This window comes from Gymnoscopelus microlampas (assembly GCF_963454915.1).
Source record: "Gymnoscopelus microlampas genome assembly, chromosome: 4".
In the NCBI taxonomy this organism is placed as follows: domain Eukaryota; kingdom Metazoa; phylum Chordata; class Actinopteri; order Myctophiformes; family Myctophidae; genus Gymnoscopelus; species Gymnoscopelus microlampas.
Window position 1 is genome coordinate 45,943,244 of NC_139941.1, and position 12,871 is coordinate 45,956,114.

Sequence of the window (12,871 nt, forward strand, 5' to 3'; positions counted from 1 at the left end):
GACGCTACGCCACTTTAACGTGCGGCAGCATGCGCTGGGTTGCCAGGTTTGCACAGCCTGCGCCAGAAACAAGCAACCACCTTCATGAAAAAAAAAAAAACACCGAAATGGTCCGCAATGTTCCAGGGGTGTCCCCGCGCGTCCCAACACTCCACAGGGGGTCAGTGGACCATCAGGGGGTCCGCGCACCCCCTGAAACATAACAAATATTATTTCTTCAAATTTTTTTCCTTTTTCAAAAAAAAAATTCCACAGTTTCACTCCGGCGATTTCGGTCCCCCAATATACACACGGCCACGCTGGGCCCCGTGCGCGGCTGGGGTTGAGGGGGGCGTAGCCCCCCGAAACTCTAGTATTATATATTTCTATACTGTAAAAGTTAATAAATAAATAAAGATGCAGCTATAACTGCACTCTGGTAGAACTGCATGTGTAATCAAATGTTACAGATACAGATAGAAATGCTTGTGTAATCATTTTGTGTTGGCCACTTCCTTGAATGTGAGGACATTTAGTTGATTAGAATTGAATTCCTTTTGAACAGAGATATACAACAGTTCTTTCCTTGTTCAAGGTCTCTTCGGAGAGATACAACGTATTGTTTAAGCCATGTGAAACACTTTTTTTTGTTTTAAACATGCAAGTTGAATTCAAAGAAGCGAACTATGCATTCACCCTATCCGGTCTGCTGATTGCACAGGTTAAGTACCATAGTGCACCCCACTTCCCAATATGTGCCTGTCATTTACTCTAAACATGGATACAAATACAAAAAGAATTCTACAGGTGGGGGTAGACTTTGTACACACATATTGTAGCCTATATGTGGGACTGTCAGTTAGATATCATAAATTATTTACAAACTAATATGCCGGGCCAGATATTATCACTGGTGGGCCTGTTGGTCTACTTCTGCCTTTCAGCATGCCATGGGTGGGCCATGTTGAAAGTAAACGTTTTGCAAAATTAGAATATACTTCTCCAGAGACCACTACACAACTGTTCACACACACACACTGTCCAAAAACACACATAGGGCTACACAATCACGCACGCAAATATACATGTATGCACGGCACGCATGCACGCGCACGCACACACACACACTGTCGAGGAGACAGGGTCTTCGTGGGTGTGGATCTGACCCACATCCTGTTCCCCATGATGAAGATGAGCGGGCCCGAGGTCCGCCAGACATGATTGCATCAGAAAGGCCTACCCATTAACTTCCTCTTATCAATGACTTGCTGTTTCTGACAACGTACTGTATGTTATGACCCGTTGCTATATATGGTGTTAGCTGAAATGGGGGACTTTTGGGGAAGGAAGGCCATATTAGGCTTGTCGGATGTAATCAAATTGTATAAATACTGCTGTATAATTCTGTTCGGGGGGTTGGTAGAGGAGCCTGGTGTGCGTATGAGGTGTCAGAATGTTCCCCCGACTTACGATCGGGCGAGGGACTTAGCCTTGTACGGAGCTTCTCCCACATCCCCCCCCCCCCCAATATTCTATTGGGCTCTCTCCTTTCAGATTGTCTTGGTGACCAGACTGCAACGAGGTTGATTGGAGCGATATTGAATTCTGCTGTATTCGACTGGGACCTTGGCATTGCCCATAATCTGGTTGAATAAACAGAGAATTTTGTCAGCTCCTAGCATTACCGATTGCTGGGTCGCTTTATCTTAGGTAGCCTTATTGCATGGGAAATGATAGATTATTTCCAGATCTGACTCTGGGGATGTGTTTGTCAATGACCGTGTACATTCAATCAAGAATTCTAGGCAAGCCCTATCTTGGTTTAATTAAGTTAATCTGGGGATATTTTTCTGTCTGTGCCAGGCACCTTAGATTGAGGACGCGGAGATAGAGCTTGGGGGTCTGTTGTCTGTTTTACCAGAAATGTTACCTTTCCCTTTTTTATTATTTTATATTATTGCCATACCCTTTATCACTTTGAGTTTTAAAATAAAACTCGTTTTCCTATGAGAGAAGTCGTAAGACTTGAATTCTTCAAGGGACCTGTGGGTTCAACTTCCTCACCGTGGACCATGGGTGAGTGTGTGTGCGCATGCAGTGTCTATTATTAATAGAATACGTGCAGGTAGTGTTGGAATACTCATAGTTTCACAGCTACACTCGACCTGGGGTATTTCTGTTTAGGCATAGTCCCATTATGCTTTGGGAAGGGTTAAGTCTTTGACGAAACTATCGAATATAGCCAGACTACTGTGGCATATCTGGTTTAGACTTCGCAGGTCGTTACAACACACACACACACACACACACACACACACACACACACACACACACACACACACACACACACACACACACACACACACACACACACACACACACACACACACACACACACACACACACACACACAAATGGGCCCATCTGTTATTGTCTCCATCACATGACAACAATCTCATTGCTTCCCGTTCCAACACATTCATCTCCCATTGGCTACAACACCAGCATCGCTTCAATCAGCCAATGACGTGCAGGATTAGAAGGAGGGGTGGGTGGGTGGGACGAGTTGGAGGCCAGTGTTGCATCTCTCTCCCTCCCCCCCTCAGGATTAAATCTAGAGGACAACAGTTGAGGATTGGAAACTAAAGCCGATCTGGAACATTCCATCAGGGAGAGAAACCATAGTCAGCAGTCCTCCTCCCACTGTCTCTCAACCCTACTGGGTGACGGACAAAGATGTCTGACTCCAACACATGATGTGTGTATCTGTATATGACCACACCAATTCTTTAAAGATGCAGTGCCACAATTTTACTTTCATTCATCTAAGGACTAAACATTAATTCTCATACACCACCCAGTGTGGTTAAATGTGCTTATGTGTTTTTCTTTTTCCCATTTTAAGCTTATCTGGCAAACATGCGAATAGGAACAGTCTTGTCCTGATCAGTACCAAACCTATCATACTGTACATGGTACTGCATCAGTACCATGTATCAGAGTGTGTAGAAGTATGGGAGCTGCAAGCAAGGGGCTGTTGGATATGTCTACAGAAATACAGCTTTTTAACATTTAAGTGCACAGTTTTTAGAAGATGAAAATAGGATATATATACCGAATGACAAATATCTATAAGGAAATATGCCTGGCATGCCAATTTTAAGATGATGTGCTCACTCAGATGCACACGGCCACGCACGCACCACACACACACACACACACACACACACACACACACACACACACACACACACACACACACACACACACACACACACACACACACACACACACACACACACACACACACACTCACCTGTGACTCATAGGGCAGAAAGGCGACATGGATCTCAGTCAAGGCCTTCATGGTTTTGGAGGCGCGGGATTTGGTCAACAGACCGAACAGTTGGTCTGGGATTGCTGTGAAGAGCAGTAACGACAAATATAAGAGACAGGACTGAGGATAGAATTACATAAAACAGATGTTAGTAATTGAGCCAGCATTTATGCAATGGAAATAGCTAGACCGTGACCACCGTACCAATTAAGACACCAACGCCCTTACACCATTAATCTGGTGTAAGGAGCTGTACTGTATGTATTCTTACATTTACATATTATATTAGTACTGTGAGATTCAGTTTCTAAACGTAGATCCCCAACACTGCAAGCAGCCTACATTAAAGGCTGATTTACACTTGTCCTGTGCCAAAACTTTAACTACAAGAATTCAAGAGGGTTTTATTACATTTTTATTTATGCTGTGGAATGTCGGCAAGACAGCAGTAGAATATAACACAATAAGGTTAAAAAGTACAGGCTCAATAAGTACAAAATACGATGCAACACGCTGTGAGCTGTATTAATGCTATTTTCGGATGCTATTTCTTATACTCAGAGGTGGACGAAGTACTCGACCCCAGTACTTGAGTAAGAGTACAGATACTCCTTGGTCAAATTTACCCCACTATAAGTAAAAGTAGCTCAGTCAAAATGTTACTCAAGTAAGAGTAAAAAAGTAATTGCTTTTAAATACTTAAGTATTCCAAAGTACATGCTTTGTAAAAGACTTAAAGTACAAGTAAAAGTAGAAGTACATTTCTTAATTTTGATATCAATGAATTGCTGTAATGTTATCACAATGAATTTATAGGACCGTGTAACTCTTGTTTCAGAGAAGTACTGTAACTCTCTGAAACCACCTGCACTGCATGCACTGATGTGCTTGCTTGTAGACGTTATACAAAGCCTTCAGAAACACCTATACAAACATAGAAATGACTGAGGAACCAGAACTAAATACTTCTACTCCTATACACCCATACAAGATGTAACAAAGAGGCGAGCGGAGGAAGCCAGAAACACGGCTAGTGTGAGAGCAGAAGTTAGGCCAATTGTATTTTAGGGAAGAAAAGAAAACAGCCAACCTAAAGGCTGCAACTAGTCGCAACTCCTTGCAACAAAACTGTTTTAAGGTCAACCACACCGATTCAACTCCTTGCAACTGCCATTGGGGTTAATGGTTGCAAGTAGTTGCATGTTGCAAGGAGTTGCATGGCGAAACATTGTTGTGGATGTGGAGTGGGCTTAAAAGTACTCAGTATTTTATAGCCTTCCTAGAAATATACTTGAGTAAAAGTAAAATATTTGTCTTGGAAATGCACTCAAGTAAGAGTAATACGTATCCCAAAAAAATCTAATACTCAAGTAAAGTATAGATCCTCAGAATCTGTACTCAAGTAACAGTACTCAAGTACATTTACTCCGTTACTGTCCACCACTGCTTATACTCTCACGAGAGTATAAATTAGGCATGAGGAGTATAAAAGTCAGAGCCATGTTGACAACCAGACAATATTTCTTTTAACAAAAGATAGTAAACAACAGCTCAGGAGAGGGATAGCACTTCTTTTTTTAATCAATTAAGTGTGTTCAAGCGTGTCAAGGAGGAAAATATATCTCTATCCTGATATCTGTGAAGAGCCAAAATAGAATTAGCCAATGCTTCTTTCATTTTCAGTGATCATCGTCTTATTTGGAAGTTGGTGGGGGAAAAAAATCTTTTTAAATAAAGTCTAATGCTATAGTTTGCTTACTGTCAGTGAAGAAGACGTGTGAGCCTCTGTACATCGGACTCTTTGGGTCTCTGAAGTCGTCTATTAGAGCATCGACAGACTGGAACAGAACACAGGACAATGGATCATGGTAAAACTTAGGGTGACCATATTTTCAAAATCCCAAACTGGAACCACTTAAATCTGATTTCAAAAACAGCTCAAATAACCGATCTACAAGCTCACAACAAGTTGTGATGTTGTGAGCTTGTATCTACTTATTCCGCTAACTTTTGACGATTTCCAAAATACTTTTTTTTTTCATTTGTATTATTTTGCTTTCACCTGGTGTTTTCATCAGGATGAGGGACAATTATTTAAACACTTATGACTGCACCTTTCAACAGAACAGAACACGATAAACCTCTATGTAATCACAAAAAAAGTGTTGTTATCTTAATTGTGGTGCAAACTGGAACAATTTGGTCGTGAATTTTGAAAGCGGGGACATTTTAGTGTTGATATTTGTCTGGACTCTGGACACACTAGCTTAAAGCCGGGACAGGCTACATGCACATCTCGCCAGTAATTATATTCCATCGCATGACAGTGTCACTCATGATGCGATGTGTTGTAATGTGAGCTTGTAGATCTGCTTTTGTGGGCAAGCGGCACTGTCGTACAACAAGTACAAGTTTAAATCAGGCTTTAGCGCTGGTGCAAGAGTCAGATTATAATCGAGGGAGCATAACATCCACATAACAGCATGCTGCTCAATCAACTGAACGAAATTGGTACGAGGATTTTGCTCCACCAAGACAATTATTGTGCAAATGTTTTGGAAATAAAACATGTTTCAAATGTCTTGTAGCAGCACGCTGTTGTGCTGACCTTCCACTAATATAATCATAGGATTGATGTTATGTCACAGCAAGCTGCACACACTATCCTCAGAGTTAAGGTACTCAGAGAGGGTACAAATACTTTTGTAGAACCTTTTGTACCCTTTCTGAGTAAAATAAAAACTTTAGGATTTTACAGTGTGATCTACATTTCACTGGGGTATAATTTGCTCTCTTGCAAATGTGTCAAAATTGGGACATGTTGTGAGCTTGTAGATCAGCTATTTCTGACATGCAACTTATACTTTTACATACGGTATCTGTGGGTGTTAGAAGGTAGATGGCTTCCATGGTGGGCAGAGGCTCACGTTTCTTGGTTATGTCTTCAACAACTGGAGAGCACAGGACAACACAACACTTTTTTGCTTTTTGGAAAGTGGTTTACCAACAATGAATCAATTATGAGGAATATGCCACATACTGTATGAGTTGCAAAAAAAAAGAATGATTGTAAGATCATAACTTCTTCCATCTTGGTAAATTAAATACAATAGTGTAAAGCCCTTGCAGTGGCAGGGAGTTGAAATTATACAAGGAAAGTGGGGGGAAATGTGATGACATTGCAATTAAGGTTTCGCTCCTACAACCGCAGTCATTAAACTCTCAGCCTCAGGTAATGCTGTGCTGCACACAACCTTCAAGTACACATCAGATTCAGGCAAGATTTTATCCTATCTTTTTTCCTCTAGTGAATTGGTATCCAGGTTCAGCACCTATTTAATTGCCAAGTGCACAGGCATTTGTCTTTGTAAAACTGCTTGGTCAGACACTGTGAAAATGACCTTGGTGTAAAGAATGACTTACTAACACGGGGTACTAAGATTAATAGCTTATTCAGGTGACAGAACGATGAGCACATGCCTGGTACCGGCATTGTTCAGTACAATAAAACTGCCGTTTACACAGAAATATGTATTTCTGACATTTATTAAGGTCAGACGACATGACGTGACGAGTTGTGACCTAACATGATGCGACGTGACGTGACTGTAAACATAAGTTAGCGTTCTGTAATGTATTGTAATAGATGTAATGGAATATAATGTAACAAAGCTTGACATAACGTGATGTAACAAGTAGTGGTGGTTGGTGGGGACTTACTGGTAATGCCCTCAGACATGATGTCTGTCATCTTACAGCAGGAGGAGATCATCCTCATGGCCAGTTTGTCCACAACCAGAACCTGAAGAAAGAAAAACAAGGAAGATTTCAAGAAGCAACCTATACACATTTGCACACACATGGTCCCATAAGCACACACACACACACACACACACACACACACACACACACACACACACACACACACACACACACACACACACACACACACACACACACACACACACACACACACACACACACACACACACACACACACACACACACACACACACACACACACACACACACAAATAATTCAGAGTGCAACTTAAAGACCCATACCTTCCATTGTCCTTTCTCTCTTGCCTTCTTTATAACATCGTTCATTATCTCTGCAGAGAGAAAATAAAGTACAGTTCAGTCGAAATATCAGCAAAACTTGCCCAGTGATAGTGCAGCGATTAATAGATTAATACTTTAATATATCTGGACCTTGTCTCCAGAGACAGTACTCTGTATCCTCGAATCTAGGCCATAGGGGACGAGACGAGACAACATAGAGGTTGTACAGACTGGATCTAGATCATGTCTGTACCTCCTCTATGTTGTCTCGTTCAGCTTCCCTACTTTCTGTTTCAATAACGTTAAATGCAATTGGGATGTTGACTCGATGAAAATAATGAAGACACACTTTGACACACTGATAAAAGCTTGAATGCTGAAGCATCAACATTGTAACACTTTATGATTCTGCACACTAAATAACTGAGGGTGTCGTTTAAACTTGACTGTGGACACTACCTTTCTAATGTGCTATTTGAAATATTAACTGCCATGAATCATTTCCAGTAGTTTTTGTTATATATTGTGTATCACCTCTGATTCATCCCAAGAAATTCAATTTAAGGTTTTGTGAAAAAGATCAACTCAAACCCAAAATATATTTTTGCACATTTTGTATTTGTTTTTCAGCACAGCTGCTACCAAGTGTGGACATTTTATTGCACAGCTATTAGGCAAAACAATAAAATATGTAGCTGTCCAATTACACTGTGGTACATTAAATCACCTGAATAGAAAGTTATTCTTATAAAAAAAATGTTTTGGCAGTCGTTTATGAATCAGCGTTGGTTCTGCAAGTTTTAAAATGAAAAAGTTATTTTCAACTGAGCATCATATCAATCGAAGCGATGTTTGTTTCATTGTTTTGTTGTCAAGCACTTTATAGAACCATGGACATAATTGAACATCAAATAAACACACAACTGTATACTGTGTGTGTGTGTGTGTGTGTGTGTGTGTGTGTGTGTGTGTGTGTGTGTGTGTGTGTGTGTGTGTGTGTGTGTGTGTGTGTGTGTGTGTGTGTGTGTGTGTGTGTGTGTGTGTGTGTGTGTGTGTGTGTGTGTGTGTGTGTGTGTGTGTGCATGCGAACAAGCATGTGCGCGTGCATGCGTGCTACATTTTTTATCACTAATAGTTTTCAGGTCATTTCTGTTAGAAGCATGGTAATATCTGGCCAAAATAAAACAACTAAAATAACATTCCTGGCCTGAACTACAGTTCATGAGTGAGCTAATGTGAACTCTTATATGGCATCCATTAATAATTCTGTCTTGATGAGAGCGTGATCAGCTTGACACACATTCATGGCACCCTGACCACACAAAGTACATGTGCTCAAGTACCATACTTAAGTACTCTTTTTAGGTATTGTTTACTTTACTGGAATATTTCCAATTATCAGTACTTTTACGTCTACTCCACTACACCTCAGAGGCAAATATTGTACTTTTTAGTACAGTATTTGCCTGTGTAGATTTTGATTTTACAAAACATACATTAACCACTTCAGCCCCACATATACTTTGGCTATTTGAAAATAGTTGCGATGTGATGTGGTGTGTACTTGAATGAATTCCCATGCCCACCTTTCAATATGCCATTGCAGTTTATTTCATTGCAATATCTATGTGACAGTGGAAGAAGGTTTTAGGATTACCTGTAAACATACAGAATAAAGATGGCCCCTGACTGTGCTAGTGAGAGGCCCATAGCAATCACTGACCATAATCTCTTCCCAATCCTCTTACCCTGCCCATCCACCCATACCACTATTTCTGTGCTCTTTCTGTGTCATGGATGTAGCATCACAGGCAACCATACCAACATGCACATACAAGGAAACACAAACACCCAGATATACACAAAGCAGCACATACACCCACCCAGACACAAAGATCTACACAAATGCTCTTGTTTGAATAGCAGACGGAATAATTTTCATGTTTGACACTGACTTCAACATGTTCTGTTGTAGGCTATCTCTCAACCTATCTTATACATGAGACGTTACTGGTTACAAAAGTTAAATGAACAGTGAGGATTTGAATGTGTAGTTACTGATAATGCCAAACAATACTGCATACAGTGAATGGATCATGACTATCCAATTACAAAACAGGATTATGTGGGAAGTGGCCCTGATGCCCTGTAGGACTGGGCAGCCTGTACCGGACAAGCAGCTTTCATTGTCTGCTCCTGTAGGAAGTCTGTCCAGCTGTCTGGTTCTAGATGTAAACAAACGTCTGGTGTAAACAACCGGTGGTTAAGACGCTTGCCTCTGGAACCAAACATAACCAAACTGAATTTCCCAATCGATAAAGGTCTATCTAAATAATTAATTCCTCCAGTGCCTTCCTCACAATCAGCACACCAAGCTTTGCTACTATCGGTCTTAACAAACGACTACAAAGGTGCGCTCCGCCAGACTGCGTAAGTCATGGGTTGCGTCCGGCAGAGCGCGAGAAAGCTTTTCTAGCATTTTAAAAACATATTGTGCAACTTTACGCATTGTAGTGCCCCCTATGAGCAGAAGTGAAAGCACTTTTGGGGATGCGCTCTATAGAGGCTCCTAAATGTGTGATTCCAATTTGGGGTTGATTGGATGTTGCGTTCATGATATGTTTCTGCCACAGTGACATTTGCAACATTTGTGTTGCACTCTATAGGTGGTAATTTGGCTCAGCATTAGAGGCAGTTCAATATGTGATTCAGATTTGGGTAGATCGGACCCCAAATTTGTGTGTGTGTGGGGGGGGGTTTCGACAAAATAGGCCCCTCCTGTAAACTTTGGTGTGAATCTGTGTGAGTTGGGGCCAATTGAGGCCAATTTGAACAGGGGGTCTGTATGAAAAGTTTGATGCTGATTGGTCCAGCGGAGATAAGCTGTACACAGACGTATACACAGGGACACACACACGGACAGGGGCAAAAGTATAATCTCCACCTCCCTCACGGAGATAATAAATACCAACGGAAGAGCCGTATGCTATTTCATCAGCTGAGTTCATCAATACCTATACTGAGTTCAGCATGAGGATCAAATGCTGAGAAAGTATGTGGCTATTGTGTTTCAACATCATGAGTCAGGGGAAACACACACACACACACACACACACACACACACACACACACACACACACACACACACACACACACACACACACACACACACACACACACACACACACACACACACACACACACGCGCTCTCTCTCTCTCTCTCTCTCTCTCTCTCTCTCTCTCTCTCTCTCTCTCTCTCTCTCTCTCTCTCTCTCTGTCTCTCTCTCTCTCTCTCTCTCTCTCTCTCTCTCTCTCTCTCTCCCTCTCTCTCTCACACATGCACACACGCGCGCGCGCACGCAAGCACACACACACACACACACACACACACACACACACACACACACACACACACACACACACACACACACACACACACACACACACACACACACACACACACACACACACACACAAAACAAGAAGTATAGTTTACAACTTTTAGGGTTAACTGAGCGACAATAGTTAATGGCAAATCAGGCAGGCAAATCAGGCTCACTAAAATAGAGCATTGCTTTCAGAGAATTTCTCAAACTCTACAAACCAACACCAAGAGCAATCTGCAGCAGGTGTTCTCAAATAGGAGCAAAGCCCAGAATCCAGCTGAGGGCCTGGGCCCTCAAAAATGCAGTTTTATATATTCCCTTGTTTGATAATTAAGGAAGTTATTGTAAAAATGTTAAATGTACAGCCATTCATTCCTCATTACCCAAATGGTTTACATCTTCCATTGTCTATTCAAATCTGACCATTCTGGCAAATGTCTGGGGTTATGTATTGGAGAGCTGTGCGTAATGGCGCACTAGTCCATTACCAATTTACCAGTCTTGTGTCTGTGACAGGTTCACACTTGGCGAGTGTGAAAGAATAGCCTACAGCATACAGCATAGCCACATCTCAGATGCAAAGCAAGGATGGTATGCAAATAATACAGCTATATTGTACAGTAGGTGACTATGATCTGAATTCGTTTATGGTTATGTTTAATATACAACCTACAAGCGTGAAGCAGTGGTGTAAAGTAACTAAGTACATTTACTCAAGTACTGTACTTAAGTAAACATTTGAGGTATTTTTACATTACTGGAGTATTTCCAATTTTCTGTATGTTTACTTCTACTCCACTACATCTCAGAGGAAAATATTGTAGCTACTTTAACTCCACTACAATTATTTGAAAACTTTACTAGAAAGTTACTAGTTACTTTGTAGATTTTGATTATTATAACAACATATACATTGGTATTGATACTTTTTCCACCACTGATAATACTCGTGTCTGCCACAGTTCTCTTCCCCCGAGGATGATGTCAATGAAGGTAGGATGTAATCCCGCAGGGACTAAGATTAGCGCGTATGTGGATTTGTGCAAAACCAGGGCACAATGCTGGAGCTCCAAAGACACGCCAAACCGAGTTCAATAAACCATCGAATGGAGAACGTATTAATAACTAGTGATAAATAGCCTACAAGACATTATCCCAAACTGTAATGCACGGCTGGTTATTGTGGAATATAAAATAATAAAGAAAGAATATAAACAGATTTTAATAAACAAAGAAATTGCGTAAAATAGATTTTCATATTGGTTGCACTGCCACAGAACGTCACGCAAATAAAACAGCATAATCAAATCCGCAAACGTTTCACAATTCATATTTTTCTGTTTTGGAAAATCAACCAGCGCGCCCACTGCCTTGTTGCGCGCGTCTGGATCTCACCATGCAAGATGAGGTGTTTAATGATAATATTAAGTTACATAAGTAGTTCTTCATATTAAGATTATGAACATCCCGACTATGAACATCCAAACATGTAACATTCAAATTAGATAGGCCTCATAATACTATTTAAAACAAATGGTTTGGAAGTGAAAAATCGACTTTATATATATGAAAACAATATATATCTCTTATCCTTACTTTCTCCAACAATGGATTTTAGTCCAAGTGGTGCCATGATGAGACGCGTCTCCACCGACCTGACCTGACTCTGACAGAACGCTGCTCTGGAGGCACCGTTAGTCCGTTACCCGCGCGTCTGATGGGACTCTGACTTTGGGAGGGACCGAACTGCGTCTGCAATAATCCCACGCCTCCGCTGGTTTCAGTCTGTGTCAGAGAAGAGAGAGGACTTTGATATGAATTTCATGAACTAGTGATAAATAGCATATACAACATTATCCCTAACTATAATCCCACGGCCGGTTATAGCGGAATATAAAATAATAAAGAAAGAAAATGAAGCGTAAAATAATTTTCATATTGGTTGCGTTGTCACATTTGTCCACTAGAGGACAGCAGAGTCTAGCTAAAATAACGTATTGCCCCTGTTTTCTGCAAGTGAGCTCAGATACAGTGGTTGAAATTAACTGTTTACTGTATGTACAACTCAACTACTATCTACTTTATACTTGCATGACCCCATTA

The 12,871-nt window shown here is 41.0% G+C and overlaps 1 protein-coding gene across 1 annotated transcript in view; it reads right to left on the reverse strand.

The window, feature by feature from the left end:
- The window catches only part of stxbp1b (syntaxin binding protein 1b), a 30,334-nt gene extending 17,878 nt beyond the window's left edge, over nucleotides 1-12,456 (reverse strand). Inside the window, exons 1-6 of the mRNA XM_084055669.1 lie at nucleotides 12,365-12,456; nucleotides 7,382-7,431; nucleotides 7,037-7,118; nucleotides 6,191-6,267; nucleotides 5,076-5,154; nucleotides 3,296-3,399 (exon numbers count right to left, since the gene is read on the reverse strand). Of these exons, the coding sequence (XP_083911795.1) occupies nucleotides 3,296-3,399; nucleotides 5,076-5,154; nucleotides 6,191-6,267; nucleotides 7,037-7,118; nucleotides 7,382-7,431; nucleotides 12,365-12,401 (429 nt within the window). The 5' untranslated portion in view covers nucleotides 12,402-12,456. The remainder of the gene's footprint in view (nucleotides 1-3,295; nucleotides 3,400-5,075; nucleotides 5,155-6,190; nucleotides 6,268-7,036; nucleotides 7,119-7,381; nucleotides 7,432-12,364) is intronic.
- Between the last annotated feature and the right edge of the window lie 415 nt (nucleotides 12,457-12,871).